General features: G+C 33.7%; 1 protein-coding gene across 1 annotated transcript in view; it reads right to left on the bottom strand.

Moving 5' to 3' along the window:
- Positions 1-22,660, bottom strand: part of EYS (eyes shut homolog) — a 1,696,347-nt gene that overhangs the window by 668,927 nt on the left and 1,004,760 nt on the right. The window contains 1 exon segment of the mRNA XM_032651890.1: positions 2,362-2,512. Within this exon segment, the coding sequence (XP_032507781.1) occupies positions 2,362-2,512 (151 nt within the window).

Below are 22,660 nucleotides of genomic sequence, written 5' to 3'. Positions count from 1 at the left end.
CATGCTCCTTTAGATACACAGATGTGAGGAATTCTCCAGCATCCTGGTTTGTTGGGCAGAAGCATCTTTGTTGAGTTGTGGATAGTTTACTAGTTGTAGATTGAAGGGGAGAGACAGAGCATCTCACTATACTGTGTTGCTGACATCACTCAAGGCTCATATTTCAAATGAATTATTCTATGTCACAATGTTCTGTTGATATAGTTGATGTGCAGCAGGAATGTAATGATGCAAAGAACTGATGAGGTAGTGATATTTGCAAGCCAGTTGTTAAATATTTGAAAATTATCTCTGCCGAAAGTAACAACTACCAAAATGAACCTGCCATCTGTTCCTGTAAACAAACTTGTGATTTCCACATGAATTCTCTGCTTACATAAGCCAACCTGGTCATTCAAATTCTGAAGTTTTCTATCTTCATATCTATAATTATTCACAAATACCTTGGCTTCTGCAGTCATCCTCTCACTCTTATTGCACAGCATCATTTCTTGTTTAATTATTCTTATTGACTAACTACCATTTCTTGACCTGTAGTCTAAACCTTTTCAATCCTATACTTTTGTTGCTACCTGAGTGAAAACTACATGCCACTCCTTGTTCAAACTTCTTAAATGGTTCCTCCAGGCACCAGCCTATAAATATACACTTTTTTTGTATTTCATTCAGGATCCATTTTGCTGACTGTGTGATGAATTTTCCAACAACAAGCCTTCCTCCTGCTCAATTCACATTAAAATCCATGTCTCCCCAGTAATAAATTACTTCTACTCCCACTCTTCCTTTCCTAGGCCTTCCCATTACTAAGCCTGTGTGTGTGTGATGTTTTGCCTGCCTGCAATGACAGTCTATGTATTATGTATCTGATCATCCCTCAGATCTCTACCTAACTACAAACTCCCTTACTCCCCTAAGGAGATCAGAAGGCTTCCTTTTCTGTTTTTCTATATTGGCTCCATATTTTGTTTGTATTTCAATTAGAGTAAATACCTATCTGTATTAGAGATACTTGTGTATCTCCTTGAGTCTCAAGAACCTGCTTTTAATTAATGTATACTCACAAAAATTAAATTCTATATGAAAACTCACCTTTTATTTGGGAAATATATAATAGTTATGAAATGAGAACAATTCAAATATAAATGACTAAAGATAAATTTACGTAAATCTTTAGAATCTTTTAATCCATTTTTGAACTATTCATTCAAAAGATGTTTATTGAGAACTTACTATGTAACAGAAACTATCCTTGCCTTAGGGGATAGAAAGGTAAACAAAACAGATATTTTCTAATCTTATTGAGCTTATAGGCTGGTTTATCTAGGAAAAAGTCAATAAAGTGTGTTAATATAATAGAAAAAGGCCCATAAGTTTGTTTAATGATAAATAAATATACTGTTAATGGAGTAAAGCTGAATCTAAAGTAAATTCCATATGCTTACAGTTATGTAATTTCCTTATTTTGTTCAAGGCATATGTGTCACATCAACTATGCAGGAGACTTTTGTCCTTTATGTATATTTGTTGTGATTTTTTTTAAGTTTACTTATAATGGAATCATAATAGTTATCAAATAGTGAGTAGATTTACACCCAATTCATATTACTTGTGAGAATTTTAAATAATAGCATTTTATATTTCCAAAAATATAAAAATAGTATGTTCAAATATGTAGAGTACAATGATAAATACAGTAGGAGAAAATATCCATAAATGGTACACTTATGGTACATTAAGCTATTGGTACACTTAACAAGCAATGTCAAATTTTTTAAAGTAATGGCCTATAATAACAAAGTGGAACCATATAATCAATACCATTTAAGTAAGCATGCAAGCTCTCATCCTAAAATACAGGTTAATAATGATAACAATGAGCTAATTACCTAAATGGAGATTTAGCGAGTAGGCTGGCATAAGCACAGAACTCAGTAGAGAGTGTTCTTACACTTGGGAACCCTTTGTGAAGCAGAGACTGGGGGATGGAGTTCCAGTTCCATTTCTTGAATCATATTTTATGTGTGGATATATGAGCCAACTCCTCATACATCCAGGGAAATCACAAGCATAGGGGTGAAGAAAAGCACACACACTTAATTTTACCATGAAATATAATGCATGTATATAGCCATAAGATGGGAAAGCAGCTTGACACTGGAGTAACTCTAAGTAATGAGAACAATACACTTTTAGTACACTTTGGCAGAATGGATGACGATATATATGTTAGTAGAATGCAAAAAAATTTTTTTTTGAAACCATGTAGATAATCCCACTAACGAGGAAACTTCTAAAGTTTTCCCACTTTTCCTTTTCATACAATAACATAAGGAATATATTTTACGTCATCAACAGAAATACCTGGTTTGCTTCATGAAGATCTGGAAGTCCACCAATAAAGACAGCCCCTGATTCTGGCAATGCTTTTCCTGGTACATAACCAATAGATTCGCTTGCTTTTATAGTCTTCCCTAGAATAGTCAGTTCAGCTTTACATGGATCCAATTCTTGCCTGCAACCATTTAGATAACAAATTTATGGTTTTAGCATGTGTTGTAAAAACATGTTTGACCAATTAGTTATGCTATTAACAAAAGAAGAAAGACGTAAGTACATAGATTATCTCACCATAAAACCAACAAAGCCAGAAGTAGATTAATCTATTCTAAATTAGAAATCCTCAATGATTTTAGCATATAAATATAAAGTTAAACTTTAATAAAACAACAAACTGTAGCAATCACCTAAAGAAATAAACAAATCCTGATAATAAACAGATGTTTCTCAAAAATAAATAAAACAATGTTAGAGCATAATATTCTACTTCAGTTTTTTACATTGTTAATTTTCTCTGTGAGTGAAAATTATTGAAAGGGATCAGGTTTAAATATGGTTATCTGGTGTACTATATATTTTTGGTTGAAAATAGTAATACAGCAGCGAGTAATTAGTTGTGGAAATATAAACCATAGCAAGAAGTATAGCAAGTAAAATTAAAAAAAAATAATTTAACTAAATATAACTTAATTAGGAGATTTCCAGTAATTTTTACGTGCCCGTTTTTTAGAAAGATGAGAAAAAATGCTTCAACTTGTAGATATGCATGTCTCACTCACTCTAGCCATCTGTTTAACTAATCATCTAATCCAGGTATTAGAAACAGTGGCCCATAGGTCAAATCTTGCCTGCCACCTTTTTCTAAATAAAGTTTAATTGGAACAGAGCCACACATTTCTTTACATATAATCTAAGGCTGCTTTCATGGCAGAGTTGATAGTTGCAACAAAGACTCTGAGACATGAAGACCCAAAAATATTTGTTTTCTAACACTACAGAAAAATTTGGTAGATCCACGGTCTAGTCAATTTATTTGTTTACCTACCCAGCAAGTAACCTTAATTATAATGCTTTTCGAGATACTCATATTGTAAGACACCCATGTAACATTCACCTATGTCATCCTATATTATGAATATGTGACATTCTGCCTCTTCTTTTGTCTATCTTTATTAAAGTAAAGTTGATTTACAACATCATATAAGTTTCAGGTGTACAAAAGAGCGACTCAACATTTTTATACATTATACTCCATTTAAAGTCATGACAAAATAATGGTTATATTTCCCTGTGCTGTACGGTACTCTTCTGTAGCTTATCCATTTAATATATAGTCATTTGTACCTCTCAATCTCCTACCCCCATCCTTCCTCTCCCCACCATGGTCCTCCTCACTGGTAACCACCACTCTGTTCTATGTACCAGTGAGTCTGTTTCTGTTTTGCTATATTCATTTGTTTTATGTTTTAGATTCCACATGTAAGTGATAACATAGAGTATTTGTGTCTCTCTGATTGACTTATTTCATGTCTCTCTCTGATTAACTTATTTCAGTAAGCATGATACCTTCTAGGACTATCCATGTTGTTAACAAATGGCAGAGTTCATTTCTTAAAATTGGGATTTAGTTGATTTACAATATTATATTAGTTTCAAGTGTACCACATGGTGATTCAAATTTTTTTAGGTTATAATCCATTTATAGTTATAAATTATGGAAGCAGCCTAAGTATCCATCAACAGATGAATGAATAAAGAAGATGTGGTATTTGTATATTTACATAAAGTTTTCTAATTGAATTATGCATGATGCAATGGGTAAAGGGTAAATCTCTATGAACTACCATATTGTGATCATACTCAAGTAAGCCCTATCTAGGTCAAGAGGTAGAAACTTACTCTTAAGAATCCCCACTCCAACTCCGGTACACTTTATCACACACCCTCCAACTTCATTCAACATTATGCTTTCCATATTCACCTTTGGCATTGAATTTAATAGCAGTTTGTTCTTTTTCAACACATTTTATATTGATATTTTACAAATTACTTATTTCAGTGTTGGTGTACATTTTGGTGCTATCATGAATATTGATGATATAAACATGCTTGTGTATATTGTTTGGTGCAATATATATGCACTTCTGTTGAGGATTTAACAAAAATCACTTAGAGTTTTCCATATTTGGGATATATATATGCTCTGTTTGTCTTGTGGACATTTTATTCTTCTTTTCAGTGTCTCACATTTTTACTTTCTTAATAGTGTCTTTTAATGATCAAAAGCTCTTAATTTTAATGTATGGCAATAGATCAAACTTTTATATAATGATTCATATTTTGTTGTTGTTCCTTTTCTATGTCATTTTTGAAAATATTATTTTACTACTGACGCTTAGCTCCACAATCCACTAGGGATTGGTTTTTTATATAGTCTCAGGTATGTATCAATCATAAATCATGTTCACATATATATGAGTCTGTTTCTAGACTCTCTATTCTGTTCCACTGGTCAATTTTTCTATCTTTGTGTAAATATATCACTGTCTTAAAACTTACTCTAAAAATATAGTATTTAATACCCAGTAGAGTACGTAAGTATTCCTACTTGTTTTTTCCTCCCCTATATTGTTTTTAGCGATAGGTGTTTGTGTGTGTCTGTGTGTTCCTGGGATCTCTATTTTATTGGTCTAAATTTCTAACCCTGTACCAATACCACACTGTGAAATACTAATATTATATATATATATATATATATATATATATATATATATATATGAGAGAGAGAGAGAGCATCCTTCAAATTTCCTCTCTAGCACTGCTCTTGAAAAATGTTGGTTTCAAGATTATGCTGTCCTTATATTCTTTAAGAAAGTTTATGTAATATTCTTTCACATATGACAGATTTTACTAGTACAGCCAACTGGGCTTGGAGACTTTTTTTGAGGTAAGTATTAAATATGGATTTAATAAATGTAGCTATCTATGTATTATGTCCAATTTGTTAAGTTGTGTCTTTTTCTCGGATTTTTAAATTTAATTTTGAAAATAATTAGCATAAAATATTTCATAATTTCCTTTCATATTTTTATTGGTGTCAGAACTCTAATGACAGCTCTCTTTCTTGTGATGTTGGCTACTTTTGTCTTTTCCCATTTTATTTGCTTTGTAGATCAGTATTGGTAAGGAGTAGTAAATTTCAAGGAATGCTTTTGGTATTGTTGATGGTGGCCAGTCTCTGTTTTCCACTTTGTTAACTTCTGCTCTTATCTTTAGGATGTTCTTCCTTTAACTTTCCTTTGAGCTTAATTTACTCTCCTGTTTCTAGGGGTCTTAATCTAATATATGCTCTTAAGATTGTAAATTTTCCCTTTAAGAATAGATTTAGTTATATTCAACAAGTTCTATTTTTTATTATCATCTGTTCAAAATGTTTTCTAATTTATCTTGTGATGTTTTTCTTTGGTTCAAGAATTATTCAAAATTGTACTTCAAGTTTACAAATGTACAGGGATTTTCTCATTTTTTTTACATTATAAAATTTTATCAAATTTTAAATTTTATTTAAATCAAGCTTGTTGAATATTCTCTATTTGCTTTTCAATCTTTGAAGTGTATTGACTTAGACTGCATAGCTCAGGATGTGGTCAATTTTAGTAATGATTTCATGGTCCTGGAAAGTCTGTAGTTAATTGCAGAGTTCCATATATGTGAATATGGTCAGGTTTTATACAACACACAAACATACACACATTTAGCTTGTTTTGTAGAGAATATAGAATAAAAACAATGAAATAATCGAATCAGACCTATGATGCATGTACTTTTTTTCCTAAAAAAACTATTTACAGATTTTTTTTTTGCACCCTTCTGTTTATACCATTATATAAAGTTAATAGCATAAGACCTGGTGTAGCCAGGCAGCCAATTTAAGGCTTTGATAAAGTTTTGAATTAAAAAAAGAAAAAAATCAATAATATTCTCTATATTAAGAACATGGGAGAAAAATGTGTTGAACATTTTTAGAATCCACTTGGTGTTCTTGCAGTCTGTATCTAGAAGCAAACAAGAAGCTTTCTGTGTTAATTATTTCTTACAATTAAACTGTTAAAAATATCTTTGGGAGGATATAGCTTCCAGGAATTTATTCATTAAATGATAAAAATAAAAAGCACAGCTACTTTTATTCCAATCAATCTCTAAATTTTAATGTTTGGAAAAATAACTTGTACTGTTTCATGATATTAGAATAGCAATAATAATTATTCACTAATATTTTGTTAATGAACTCATTTCCCATATTTCATGAAGCAAATGATACCCATTAAGATTTCAAATATATTTATTTGCCCTTTAATTGTAATAACTGAAAGAGTAACTATAAAATAATATATATAAACTCACTTTTTTTCCTGACTACAGAGCAACATAAGTTTGTTATAAAAAATTAGAAAAGAAAGAAATTTATCCAACATAATTGTTAAAGACAAGAAAACAGGCCCAAAGTGAAGTCACTAATGTGAAGCCCTCATGTCACCAAACCAAGTCTTAATTAACTTAATATGAGGTTCCCAGAAATGGAATCTTAAACCAGTCAATGAGGAACTGACCAGCATTAGTTACATAATCTGCCTGATAAGACCCTGCCATCCCTGTGAAGAAAGTAGTCTTACAATAGCCAATCTACTGTTTTTCCTTGTATGACTTCCTTGTTTCTGCTCTCTCTGCCTATAAAATCTGTTGCCTTGTGTAGCTCTTTGGATCTCCTTTCTAGCTGTTAGGTTGAATGCTACATGATCCATGAATCACTGAATAAAGCCAATAAGATCTTTAAAATTTACTCAGTTGAATTTTGTTTCTAAACAGTCAACTAAAGTCATCACTTGGAATCTTTGTCACTTGGTTTTTGCAATACCAATAACATATAGATCAATAGCTATACATGTTCATTAAGATTTTTTTTCAATTCTCCTTAATGATTATATAACCTATTGCTGTATATTTAGTTTCTAAGATTCAGAAATAATAAATGATTTTGTGATTTGTGAAAAGTCATCTAACCCTTAATTAATAATTTTCATAGAAGTGTTCTTAAAAGTGAATTATTGAAGCAAATCATTGGCAATTTTAAGGGTTTATTATCAAATTGCCAAGTTACAATCTAGAAACTGTCCCAATCAGCATTGTTAGAGTGCCAAAGATTTGTTTAGTTCTATATTTATATTCATATGATAATATCTATCAGTATTTTCAACATATTCTCTGCATGAAAATTCTTCCTGTCCAATAAATAAGTATTTGCTTATACTTATGGACAGATTTGAAAGTTACCAGCACTTCACAGTAATAATTTACATGTAAAGCATATACTTCTTCACTTTGCATTGTATAGTTTTTCAGTGTGATATTTGAAACCAGTTATACTGCTTTAATTATTGTAGTGGCACAATTTATTTTAATGTTTAGTATGCCCAGTATTGTCTCTTATAACTCTTTTTCACAGATTTTCTTTATGTATTGAAATGTTTATCATTTATAATCTATTTTTTATTCCAAAAATTATTAGTGGCATTTTTATGAAGAAATAAAAGTTATTCTATATTCTAAGATTTTAAGGGATATACATATATGCATACGTATGCCCACATGTACATATATGTGCACACACATATATCTGCATATATGTATCTAAAATACATATGTATGTGTATATATAAAATACATTTATAGTATTTATATTACAAATTAGAATATTTTATCCTAATGGGAAGAAACATGTCTACCTGCTTTCCTTCATTTAACCATTTGTGTTTAATTCATATTCAACTGTAGCCTCCATCCTTGCAGAACTGACTACTTAGAGAAGAATAATGAGAAAATGTGACATATATATTAATTTCATACACAATTGTACTAAGTTGTGTAGTGCAGACTACAATGAAATGTAAACTAAAGTTAGAAATACTCCAGAGTTGATCTCTGGGTGATTAAGATGATTACAATAAGAAAAGGGAAGAATAGTAGATGCTACAGATGAGAGATTTTGAGTGCGGGTGAAAGCTAGAAGAGAAATAAAGTGGAGTTTTAAAGACCTTTATTTTTTTTTTTAAGTTGGTTAGGAGTCTGAATTTTATTTAAATACAACATATACAACGAAAAATGTAAATAACAGTAAGTGCTTCCAAATTAAAGACTTTTTTTGCTTATAGTTAATAATGAGTTCAGTTCAATACCAGATTTTTAAGCTTGTCTACTTTGAAATGTGGAACATGTTATATTCAGTACAGAGGTTGGTAGCTCAGTCTCTACAGAATGTAAACATCATGAAGAGAGCTTTTTCTTACATTATTACTGCATCCTAACATCTAGAACAGGACCTTGTATGTGGCGAACACTGCAGTATGTGTTGAATATTGAGAAGTTTTCCAGGACACTGTCTGAAATATATTATGTGCCTAATGACTGACAGCATTTTTATTTTGAAGAGAGCATGTGCTCTAGTTTTTCCAATTCAAGTATTTGTTAGAAAATATTTCATAAAATCCTGAAAATATAAAAAAGGAAAAGCACAATGACCTCCACTGAACCCAAAAGGAACAATTTTTCTTTTATTACAATTTAAAACCTTCATTTTATTATAGAATTTACTCCAAAGTTGAAAATGTAATGTATAAACTCTTTCAGAGTTTGTCTTCTTTCTTACTATAATACTATGAATATGATGTAACCATTTATGTATGTTAATGTTATTCTGAACTATTAATTTTAATGAATGTATAGTAATTATTCATACTTTAATTTATTTCTAAAATATCCAACCATTGAGTATCTGGGTGTCTTTTGCCCCATTTTTTTTACCCTTCTATAATACTACAATATATGTCTGTTCTGTAAATTTTAATACACATATTTTATTTTCTTAAGAAAAATTCTAGCATTTGATTTGCAATATATAAGCTTCTTAATATTTACATTGTATATTCCTAAGTTTTCTTCTGAAATTTTTCTCAATTTACTACCTGTGATGGTTAATTTTATGTGACAACTTAGCTAGGCTACAGTCCCCTGTTTTTCAATCAAACACTAAAGTAGGTGTTGCTGTGAAGACATTTTGTTATGTTGTCCCCACCTACCATCAGTTGACTATAAGTAAAGGAGATGACCTTCCATAATGTGAATGGACCTCATCTAATCAACTGAAAGTCTTTGAGAGCAAAACTGATGTTTCCCTGAAGAAGAATAAATTTCATGTGTGAACTGTGGTTTCGACTCCTGCCCAAAGTTTCCAGCATGCAGGCCTGCCCTTCAGATGTTGTACTTATCCAGCCAGACCCCACAATCCATAAGCCAATTCCTTGAAATAATTATCCTAAAATATCTTCTGCTGGGTCTGTTTCTCTGGGAAAGCCCTGACTGATACAGATACTAGTACCTAGAGTATGGAGAGTCCTGGGATGATTGTTTGCCCCAATGTACAGGAAGAGCTTTCCTGTTATCTTATAATCACATCAGTGAAGCAGGATTAATGTTAATTGAGTATGGAATGTGATTCTCAGTTGGAGCTAGACCTTATATAGTTTTTGTCAGAATCTCAAGACATGTCCTTCTTAATTAACATTAGCCACATGGAATTTAATCCCTTAAGGAGTTTTTTTTTTTTTTTGCATGAATAGCAGTGGGTCAGGTGACGAGCCTTTGACTATCAACTCCAATCTATAGACTGACCATGACCTTTCATCTGAACAGAAGAACTGAAGTTCATATATCATGGTGAGAAATTAATTATTTGTGAGCATATCACATTTGATGTTTTTCCTTGAAATTTATTATGATTTTTATTATTTTAATACAATTTCTATTCATTGTCACACAAGGTAGACTGATTCACCATCAAGAGCACTATTGTCTATATACTAATACTGCAGACTTTAAATAAGCATGGGACATTTTCATACTTAAAATTCTGCTTTTGTTATTCTTGTTTTCAAAGCTATTATCATTTCTGAAATAAATTACCCACTGTAAATGAATACCAGGATGGCATATCATCTTTTCTCATACATATATTCCAGTAGCTGAAGGAAGATGAAAGGTAAGTATGTCCCCCTCATCATAACAATGTAGACCATCAGATTTTCTTTGCCAAAAATGCAACTCTAATATTTCATCTAACAGGATTGCTATTTTTTTCAAGAGACACACTTTTAACGGCAGTCATATCTTTCATTAGGGTGGAGGCAATGCTGTTCTGATTGTGCCCGATTGAGTCTAACAGGAATTGACAGGATGCAGGAAAACAGTCTTACAACATTATTGTTTAGCATTTGCTGATGATACAGTTTGTCCAGCACACTGTGCAGTGTAAAATTTTTCCATCAAGACTTCTTAATGCTTTCTCTAAAATCAGCACAAAAGGTGCTTTAAAGGTCAAATGAATAGAACAGATGTTTTTCATAATTACAAACATATATAGAACTCTCTTGAGGACTCCTGTTGTTTGAACTACTTTTAATTGTTCTTCTCCCAAACTTATAGTGATTTATATTTGTCCTCTGTAGTCACATAAGTAAACACTACAACTCTCCAGTAATTAGAACCTGAAAGAAAAGTTTAGTATGCCATAAATTGTATTATGTTTAGGTACTCATGGTAGATGCCAGGAAAGGTAAGGTATCCATGATGAACATAGTGGCAATGTGGGTTACCCACTGTTTTCCTATTTGCATGGCTACCGCTCACCTTACAGCAACAAGTTCTCAGCTGTCACGTGTGTTAGCAAAAACTGGAGAGAATACATGGAATAGGTCAACCTTGTAACTAAACAATCAAAAAGACAGAAAATAACAAAATTCCTTCATGTTGGATATCAACTCTCAATCTGATTATTCTGAGATTGTAAAAGTCATGATTTAACAATTACTCTGACTTCCAGCTTATGCTAAATTTGTTTTTAATTGACAGTGATAAACCTTCCCATAAAATCTGAACATGTGTTCTTTGTTAATTGTCTACCATATTTATATTAAAAACAACATTAATTTGTTTAATTAGCCATAAAAATATAAAGAAATTACCATAAAATCAAAATAGCAAAATTTTGTATTTAAAAAAAGTAAACTGAGTTAAACTCCCAGATTTAACACTTTGACTGGTAGATCATTGCCAAAGAACTAAGTAGAAAACCCCCATTTGCAATTCTTGTACCCAATCCCTCCAATTTAGGCTCTTACTTACTAATTGTATCTCTGGCAGCTCCACAAGAGGAATTTTCTGCTACAATTAGATCAGTCTCCTCCCTGCCCCACCTACCAAGGTTTCTCTTCTATCCACTTAAACACTACTCATAATTAGGAGCTTACTTCAGCTTCATTTATTGCTTAAAATGTTACGAATATTTGCAGTCTTAATGATTTCTTTACCATTTAGTACCACCATAGTGTGTCATTTATTTTGCATTCAATTATGTACTGTTGTCTTTTGTTATGTGATTGCTTGATATTTTTATATTTCATGTCTCCAGTGAAAAAATGATCTCTTAATTGGCAGAGTTTTGATTTGTCCATCTTTGATTTATTAATAAAACTTAGGCATTGTCTTACCAACCTTAGAAAAAAATCAATTCTGCATTTGAGTTTATACATCAACTGTGTTCCTAGAAATACACCAACTCTTCTCTCCTACACTGAGTGTGATTCTAAGGCAGAGGCTTGTGGTTGACAGGGAGCCCATAAGCTGCCCAGGGCTTGGCTTCCTCCTATTCTGGGACCATGGGTTGGCTCCAGCTTCCACGTTAGGACAGGATTACACTTCTGCCCATGGGCCTTTCTACTGATAAAGTAACTGTTTGCATTCAGTGAGCCAGAGTCAGATTGTCTAACAATTATGGGCAGCTCCACAAAGAGAAGCTAAAAGCTTTGCATTTCATATTGAAAATACCCATGAAATTGAGTTGTTTTCTGGCTAATTCTAAACTAAGTATTATTCTAGTTGATCTTTTCTTTCAGCATGCATACTCTTAAGAAGCATGAGAAGAGATTTTTTCCCCTATGTTCTTCTGTGGAAAACATTTTTTTTCTATATATGTCATGATTCTTCTGAAAGACTGTTCCCAGCTAAAACTTCAGACCTTTCTACTGGAGAGATGGTTTTCTAAATATATTTTTTGAATTTGTGATTGAGATTAAATATCAGTGATAGAGTTAATATCCCACATTAACAATTGTGGTTCCAATTAAATTATATTTAGGACCTGTGAAACAATACTCAATATTAAAATAATTGACATTAGATTATTAAATAATAAGATCACTCAAGTTTAATCAAGAACAGTATATTCAATTATTATCTTTATATATGAGCAATTAAGCCACTGCTAGCAATATTTCCTTGAGATGAAATATCTACTATATTATTTTTTTTAATTGAAGTATAGTTGGCTTTTGCATCTCTTTGTTTGTGGGAAGAACATGGCAGATTGGCTTAATAGCTGCCCAGCTTTTTGCAGTGTGCTGATTGCATGAATGGCAAAAGACATTGTTGTTTTGATAGATTCCTTACCCAGTGAAGAATCTACATCTCTTTTTCAGATGGCAGAGTAGAAGGACATGAGCTTATCCATTCTTACAAAAACATCAAAATCACAGCTAACTGCTGAACAGCCATCAGCAAAAAACAAATGCTGGAACCTACCAAAAAAGATACCCTATATCCAAAGACAAAGGAGAAGCTACAACAAGATGGTAGGAGGGGCACAATAGCAATAAAATCAAATCCCATATCTGTCAGGTGGGTGACCCACAAACTGGAAAATAGTTATACCACAGAAGTTCTCCCACAGAAGTAAAAGTCCTGAGCCCTACATCAGGCTTCCCGGCCTAGGAGTCTGGCAATGGGAAGAGAATGTGTCTTTGAAGCCCAGCAGCGTTTGATTGCAGGGATTTCACAGGACTGGGGGAAACAAAAACTCCACACTTGGAGGGCACACACAAGGTCTAGTACACACAAAGAACCAGGGAAAAAAGCAGTGACCTCAAAAGAGACTGGGCTAGACCTACCTGCTAGTATTGGAGGGTCTCCTGTGGAGTTGGGAGAGGCTGTGGCTCACTGTGGGGATAAAGATGCTGGCAGAAGCAGTGCTGGTGAGTGCTCATTGGCATGAGCCCTCCAGGAGGGTGCCATTTCCCTTCCAAGACCTAACTCTACCCAACAGCTGGTGGGCTCCAGTACTGGGACGCCTCATGTCAAACAACCAACAAGGCAGGAACACAGCCTCACACACCAACAGACAGGCTGCTTAAATTCTTCCTGTGAACTGCCCTGCCCACCAGGGGTACAAGACCCAGCTCTAGCAACCAGTGTGCAGGAATAAAACCATCCCACCAGGAAGCCTGTACAAGCCTTTTAGACAGCCTCATCCACCAGGGGGCAGACAGCAGATGCAAGAAGAACTACAATCCTGCAGCTTGTGGAAAAGAAACTGCAATCACAGAAAGTTAGACAAAATGAGATGGCAGAGGAATATGTCCCAGATGAAGGAACAAGATAAAAACCAAGAAGAACAGCTAAGTGAAGTGGAGATAGGCAATCTACTGGAAAACAAATTCAGAATAATGATAGTGAAGATGATCCAAGATCTTGGAAAAAGAATAAAGGCACAGATTGAAAAGATACAAGAAATGTTTAACAAAGACCTAGAAGAACTAAAGGACAAACAAATGGAGATGAACAATGCAATATCAGAAATAAAAATACACTAGAAGGAATCAATAGCAGAAGAAGATATGTGAGCTGGAAGAATGTTGGAAATCACTGCTGTGGAACAGAATAAGGAAAAAAGAATGAAAAGAAATGAAGACAGTCAAAGAGACTTCTGGGACAACATTAAATGTATCAACATTCACATTATAGGGGTCTCAGAGGAGAAGAGAGAGAGAAATGATCTGAGAAAATATTTGAAGGGATAATAGCTGAAAACTTCCTGAACATGGGAAAGGAAGCACTCACCCAAGTCCAGGAAGCACAGAGAGTCCTAGGCAGGATAAATCCAAGGAGGAACACACTGAGAAACATAGTAAAGAAGATGACAAAATTTAAAGGCAAAGAAAACTATTAAAAGCAACAAGGGAAAAGCAACAGATAATATACAAGGGAACTCCTTTAAGGTTATCAGCTGATTTCTCAGCAGAAATTCTACAGGCCAGAAGGAAGTGGCACAATATATTTAAAGTGATGAAAGGGATGAACCTACAACCAAGAAAACTCTACCCAGCAAGACTCTCATTCAGATTCAATGGAGAAATCAAAAGCTTTACAGACAAGCAAAAGCTAAGAGAATTCAGCCCCACCAGACCACCTTTGCAACAAATGATAAAGTAACTTCTCTAAGCAGAAAAGTAAAGGCCAATACTAGAAACAAGAAAATTAAGAATGGAAAAGCCTACCTGTAGAGGAAAACATAGAGTAAAATTAGGAACTCATCCACACACAAATATGATATCAAAATCAGCAATTGTGAAGAGAGCACAAATGCAGGATATTAGAAGTACATTTGAAATTAAAAGACCAGCAATGTAAAATAATCTTATCTATATATATACTGCTGTATCAAAACCTCATGGTAACTGCAACCTGAAAATCTACAACAGATACACACAAAAAAAAGAAAAAAGGAATCCAAACACAACACTAAATTTAGTCATCAAATCACAAGAGAAGAGAAAAAAAGAGAAAGGGAAGAAAAAAGACCTACAGAAACAAATCCAAAACAATTCAGAAAATGGCAATAGGAACATACATTTTGATAATTACCTTAAATGGAAATGGATCAAATGCTCCAACCAAAACATATAGACTGCCTGAGTTGATCCAAAAACAAGACTCATATATATGCTGTCTACAAGAGACCCATTTCAGACCTAGGGAAACATACGGACTGAAAGTGAGGGGATGGAAAAAGATATTCCATGCTAATGAAAATCAAAAGGAAACTGGAGTAGCAATACTCATATCAGACAAAATAGAGTTTAAAATAAAGACTGTTACAAGAGACAAAGAGTGACACTACATAATGATCAAAGGATCAATGAAAGAAGATATAACAGCTGTAAATACATATGCACCCAACAAAGGAGCACCACAATATATAAGGCAAATTCTAAGAGCTATAAAAGAAGAAATAGACAGTAACACAATAATTCTGAAACTCTTCCAAAAAAAATTGCAGAGTGTTTCGCTGGTGGCGTAGTGGTTGAGAGTCCATCTGCCGATGCAGGGGATGTGGGTTTGTGCCCCAGTCTGGGAAGATCCCACATGCCGCAGAGTGGCTGCGCCCATGAGCCATGGCCACTCATCCTGCGTGTCTGGAGCCTGTGCTCCACAACGGGAGAGGCCACAACAGTGAGAGGCCTGTGTACTGCAAAAAATAATAATAATAAATAATAATAATAAAAGTAAATAAATAAATAATAAAATTGCAGAGGAAACAATACTCCTAAACACATTTTATGAGGCCATTATCACCGTCATACTAAAACCAGACAAATATACCACAAAAAAAGAAAATTACAAGCCAATAACACCAATGAACATAGACGCAAAAATCCTCAACAAAATACTAGCAATCCAAATCCAACAATACATTAAAAGGGTCATACTCCATGATCAAGTGGAATTTACCCCACGGATGTAAGTAGTTTTCAATATGCGCAAATCAATCAGTGTGATACACCACATCAACAATTTGAAGAATAAAAACCTCACGAAAATCTCAACAGATACAGAAGAAGATTTTGACAAAATTCAACATCAATTTATGATAAAAACTCTCCTGAAACTGAGCATAGAGAGAACATACCTCCACATAATACAGGCCATTTATGAAAAACCTACAGCTAACATCATACTCAATGGTGAAAAGCTGAAAGCATTTCCCCTAAGTTCAGGAACAAGACAAGGATGTCCACTCTCACCACTTTTAGTTAATATAGTTTTTGGAGTCCTAGCCATGACAAGCAAAGAAGAAAAAGAGATAAAATGAATCCAAGTTGGAAAAGAAGAAATAAAACTGTCACTGTTTGCAGATGTCATGATAGTATACATAGAAAATCCTAAAGATACTGCTAGAAAACTACTAGAGCTCATCAATGAATTCGGTAAATTTGCAGGATACAAAATTAATACACAGAAATCTGTTGCATTTCTATACACTAAAAATGAAAGGTCAGAAAGATAAATTAAAGAAACAATCTCATTTACCATCACATCTGAAAGAATAAATTAGCTAGGAATAAACATACCTAAGGAGACAAAAGACCTGCACTCCAAAAACTATAAGATGCTGATGAAAGAAATTGAAGATGACACAAACAGATGGAAAGAGATACCATGTTCTAGGATTGGAAAAATTAATATTGTGAAAATGACTATACTACCCAAGGCAATCTACAGATTCAACGCAATCCCTATAAAGTTACCAAGCGTGTTTTTCAAAGAATTAGAAAAAAAAATAAATTTGTATGGAAACACAAAAAATCCCAAATAGCCAAAGCAATCTTGAGAAAGAAAAACAAAGCCAGTGGAATCAGCTTCCCTGACTTCAGACTATACTACAAAGCTACAGTCATCAAAACAGTATGGTATTGGCACGAAACCAGAAATACAGATCAATAGAACAGGACAGAAAGTCCAGAGATAAACCCACGCACATATGGTCACCTTACCTTTGATAAAGGAGGCAAAAATATACAATGGAGAAAAGACAGCCTCTTCAATAAGTGGTGCTGGGAAAACTAGACAGCTATATGTAAAAGAATGAAGTTGGAACATTCTCTAACACCACACACAAACATAAACTCAAAATGGATTAAAGATCTAAATGTAAGTGTGTACACTGTAAAATTTGTAGAGGAAAACATAGGCAGAACACTCTATGACATAAATCACAGCAAGATCTTTTTTGACCTACCTCCTAGAGTAATGAAAATAAATACAAAAATAAACAAATGGGACCTAAATAAACTTAAAACCTTTTTCACAGCAAAGGAAACCATAATCAAAACAAAAAGACAGCCCTCAGAATGGGAGAAAATATTTACAAGTGAAGAAACTGACAAGGGATTAATCTCCAAAATATAAAAACAGCTCATGCAGCTCAATATCAAAAAAACAAACAACTCAATCCAAAAATGGGCAGAAGACCTAAATAGACATTTCTCCAAAGAAGACATACAGATGGCCAAAAAACACATGAAAATATGCTCAACATTGCTAATTATTAGAGAACTGCAGATCAAAAGTACAATGAGATATCACCTCACACCAGTCAGAATGGTCATTATCACAAAGTATAGAAACAATAAACACTGGAGAGGGTGTGGAGAAAAGGGAACCCTCCTACTCTGTTGGTGGGAATGTATATTGGTAGAACCACTATGGAGAACAGTATGGAAGTTCCTTATAAAACTAAAAATAGCTATCACATGATCCATCAATCACACTCTTGAGCATATATCCTGAGAAAATCATGGTTTGAAAGGATACATGTACCCCAATATTCATTTCAGCACTGTTTGCAGTAGCTAAGACATGGAAGCACCCTAAATGTCCATTGACAGATGAATACATAAAGAAGATGTGGTACATATATGCAATGGAATATTACTCAGCCATTAAAAAGAATGACATAATGCCATTTGCAGCCACATGGATGGACATGGAGATTATTGTACTAAGTGAAGTAAATCAGACAGACAAAGACAAATATCATATATTGCTTACATGTAGAATGTAAAAAAAATGATGCTAATGAACTTATTTATGAAACAGAAATAGACTTACAGCCTTAGAGAATGAAATTATGGTTACTGGGAGAAAGGGTTGGGGGAAGGATAGATTGGGAATTTGGGATTGACACGTACACTGCTGTATATAAAATAGATAACAAATAAGGACCTACTGTATAACACGGGAACTCTGCTCAATATTCTGTAATTACCAAAATGAGAAAAGAATTTGAAAAAGAATAGAGACATGTATATGTATAACTGAATCACTTTGCTGTACACCTAAAAGTAACACAATATTGTTAATCCACTATTCTCCAATATAAAATGAAAATTAAAAATAAGTAAATAAATTAAATAATTGAAGTACAGTTAATTTACAATGTTGTCTTAGCTTCAAGTGAAATATCTACTTTTAACAAAAGAACACTAAGAAAACATAATTTAGATTAATTTAGCACACATTTACACCTTACATTATTTGGGGAAATTACAAAAATAAAATATTTAAAAATATGATATTCAGGTTTCCCTGGTGGCACAGTGATTGAGAGTCCACCTGCCAATGCAGGGGACACGGGCTCGTTCCCCGGTCTGGGAAGATCCCACATGCCGCGGAGCGGCTGGGCCCGTGAGCCATGGCCACTGAGCCTGTGCTCCGCAACGGGAGAGGCCACAACAGTGAGAGGCCCGTGTACCACAAAAAAATTAAAAAAATAAAATAAAATAAAATAAAAATATGATATTCATAATTTCTGGATACTCATAAAGTATATCTTTGAAATTTTATTTTTCTTAATAATCAAAAAAATAAGCCAGCAGATTCATTATGCAATACAATCTATTAGTTTTGATTAGAGAAAGAAGATTACTTAACTTTTTTGATGCTCAATTTTCATATCTATAAAATAAAATGTGTAACCTGTGTTAGTGCTAAAAAAATGTGTATCTTAATCGAGTCATCCCAGGATTGTCAAACAGGAGGCTTGAGCAATTAGGACAAAGTTATATGCCCTATGAATGCTAATTTTTTTGTTTGTTTGTTTGGTTGGTTTTCTTTGGTGTCTTAGTCTTCTAGAGCTGCCATAATAAAGTACCACAGACTGGGTGGTTTAAACAACAGACATTTATCTTATAGTTCTGGGGGCTGTAAATTCAAGGTCAAGGTGCCAGTATGTTTGATTTATCCCAAAGCTCTGTCCTTAGTTTGCTTCGACTGCTTTCTCACTGTTTCCTCACCTGGCCTTTTCTCTGTGCACATGAAGTTCTGATGTCTCTTCCTCTTCTAGTAAGGGCATCAATCATATTGGATTACGGCTCCATCCGTATAAGCTCATTTAACCTTAATTACCTCTTTAAAAGTCTCAATCTCCAGATCTGTTACATTGGAAGGTACTGGGGATTAGGATTTCAACACAGGAATTTTGGGGGAATACAATTCAGTCCATAACATTTGGTCTGTTGTTAAATTTTAAGTCTCTTTTCTCTGGGCTAGAAAATCTTTTGAAACTCATTTTTTTCTCAAGATGTATTTTTCACTATAGCTCTCTTGCCATATTTCCCCTCCTATTTTATGCTATGTATGCCATTGTGATTCCTGTCTTCAAAGTGTCAGCATTCTGGTCGCTCTGAACTTATTCTTCAACACTGGGTCATAAAATAGATAATTCCATAATCATATTTGTATATCATGTATACAAAATAATATTTGTTTTTGTAGAATAAAGTTAAACTATACATTGTTGTGAAAACAAATTTTATATTTACCAAATATAGATTCAGTGCACTAAGAAGAACACTGATAGGATAAGAGAATAATAAAACAATGGACCAGATATTACAGTAGAAGTGACATTGTTATAAACAAAAAGAAAACTATTGAGACAAAGTAGAAACAGTTTAAATGACAATCAACTGAGAAAAAGCGTATCCTATGAACTATGAAAAACATGCTATTCAATGGAAGTCTACCGAAATGCAGATGTCTAGCTCACCCAGTCAATTAATACCACCATACATTCTGGGCAAAACTTATTAATCCTCTCCTTATTTACCCATATTAATATTATTCTTAAGTTTCCTATATTGCATTGTCTTATTTACTGTAAATATTCTTATCCCCATTAATATCTGAGAAAACCAAGCTTCAGAGGTTTGACCAGATCAAAAGTTTGTCCAAAGCTATTGCTAATAGCTCTAGAGCTGGGATTTCTTGATCCTTGCCTCCAAAACCCTACTACTTACTTTGATGTCCTGTGATATGCAAGGAAAGAAATAGAGGGGCAGGACATCATGTAAGATGCAATAGGGGTGAACCTCAGCAACGTGTACACGTGCCCAAGAAAGTGTGGTTATGGGGAGTTGCAGGAGGTTCATGGAAATCAAAGGAAAATATATTTGAGAACTGCTGATCAATGTTCACCTATTTCAGAAATACAAGCTGTGCGTGTGCACGTGTGGACGCATACACACACACACACACACACACAACAATAAAGTTTCATGAGCAATTGGGTTTCATCATCCATCACTTGAGTCACCCAAGGGCTGCTCTGGGAGGAATTGTTTAGGCAAACCTAGTATAGCATTAAATCCATCAACACTGTGACATGTATACTTATAGAGTCTCAAATGGCAGCACCTTCAGACTCAGAAATCACTTGTGTGACCATTCTTTCAGATAACTTGAAGATGGACAATAAAATTGAAATGAAAATTGATGTTTTGAGCCATAAAATTTTAGCTTTCAGTTTTATTGGTTGCATACAGCCAAACTCACAAACTCTGTTTCATTCTTAAAATGTTCTTTAGAGTGAAATTGACTCTTAGAGAAAGGCCCTATCAATTATCATGGGAGATAATACTATTTAGAATAGCTAAATGGAGGTGCTGGAACATCCCCATGTACTTAGTGCTGATGAGAAAAGTATGGCTTTTAATGCCTCATCTGAGATGTTAAGCCAGATTCAGTGCTACAAAAATGCAAATTGTTTTCTGGAGATTTCTTTTACATGCTCTTTTTAAGGATTAGATAAAAACAATTTCAAATATAACTGTATGTTATTACATTAGCATATATATAATATGTGTACACACACACCCCACACATAATTTTTTTAAAAGCAATACATAACAGACTTTTATCAGAAACTGCCTTTGAAATATGATTTCTATTCTATTCATTTAAATTAGAAAACATTTTATGGACGGGAGGATAGAGAATAAATAGCAAGTTAATCAAAATATTTTCTCATTATTATGTGTTTGAAACAGAACGCTTTTTGTCATGACCTGTAGGACCTAACATAGATGTGATTGTGACTGTTCTGTAAGAGAAAGAAATGAAGAAAGTCACAACTATGTGGCTTAGTCTCCCTTATATATAAACCTAGTTACCTTGGAAGTGAGAGAGGATCCCTAAGAACAATTTAAAGAACCACTCTGTGGCTAAATATCTTTAGATAGGCCAATGAATATGTTTCCATAACTTTTATAATCTGAATATTTAAAGGAGGGATGGTTCTCTGTATATTTGGGGATGTAAGATTCCAAGACTTAAGCCAAGCTTGGATGTAGTGATAATGTGAATTCCAAGATAAGGTGTTCTTCTAATGCTGAGTTTGTCCCTTCCAGAAAGCCCCATGTAGCATGTATTCGTTCCTCTGCAAATAGAATATATAACACAGGAAATAAACCTCTGTGCTATCTGTGGCATACAGAGAATTGGGAATTCTGAAACGTTAGTTGACTCACCCTAGGGAACACAGTGCAGAGGTTTTCTCTTTTCCTTTTCCCTTCCAGAAAAGACTTGGAAGTTTAATGTATCAAAATACAGAACCAACTCTACCAGGAAGCAGATTGTGAGAGTTTGGGCAAACAATAGGATCTTGGAAGGAAGTGGTTGCAGATAGACCATGCCACCAGTTATCAGGCTTTGGTTGAACAAACTTTACCTATTCCATATTTTGACAATTGGGATCTAAAAAATGTTCTTTTTATTTGTGGCTTTGTTGGCTTGTTATAGAAAGAAGAAAACAAAATGAAGTCTTAATAAAGGTAGGAGATACATGGTCTTTGTTGAGGGCGGCTGATAACTGGCCTCTATAGTAGTTTTGTGTTGATGGGTATATAACATCTTAAGTTCATTTATGAATATTTTTATGAATCCAAATTTTTTTAAAGGACACATACTATGCAAGTACTCTTGGTGAGGGTTTACTTTGGAGTCAAAGTAAACTGTCTCTTTGGAGTCAAAGTAAACTGTCCCTTTGGAGACAAAGGGAGGAAAAAGAAATTCATATGTTTGGGGGAGAGCTTACAATTTAGATAGCCTGCTATTTGAAAAATCCAGCACTTGTCTTTGCAGAGTAACTAGTTTTTCCTATCAGTAGAGAGAGCCACAAATGAATCACTCGGGACAGTAATTTCTCAAACCAAGTCATTCATAAACTGAGTGTGTTAACTCAGATAAAAGAGAATTCAGTTTAACAACCTGGCAGGACCCATGAGTCTGTGAATTGACATAGCATTCTGGGGTCCTGGAT

Source organism: Phocoena sinus, chromosome 12 (genome assembly GCF_008692025.1).
Source record: "Phocoena sinus isolate mPhoSin1 chromosome 12, mPhoSin1.pri, whole genome shotgun sequence".
Classification (NCBI taxonomy): Eukaryota; Metazoa; Chordata; class Mammalia; order Artiodactyla; family Phocoenidae; genus Phocoena; species Phocoena sinus.
The sequence above is the reverse complement of the archived record's forward strand: the minus strand, read 5'-3'. Positions and strand labels throughout refer to the sequence as shown.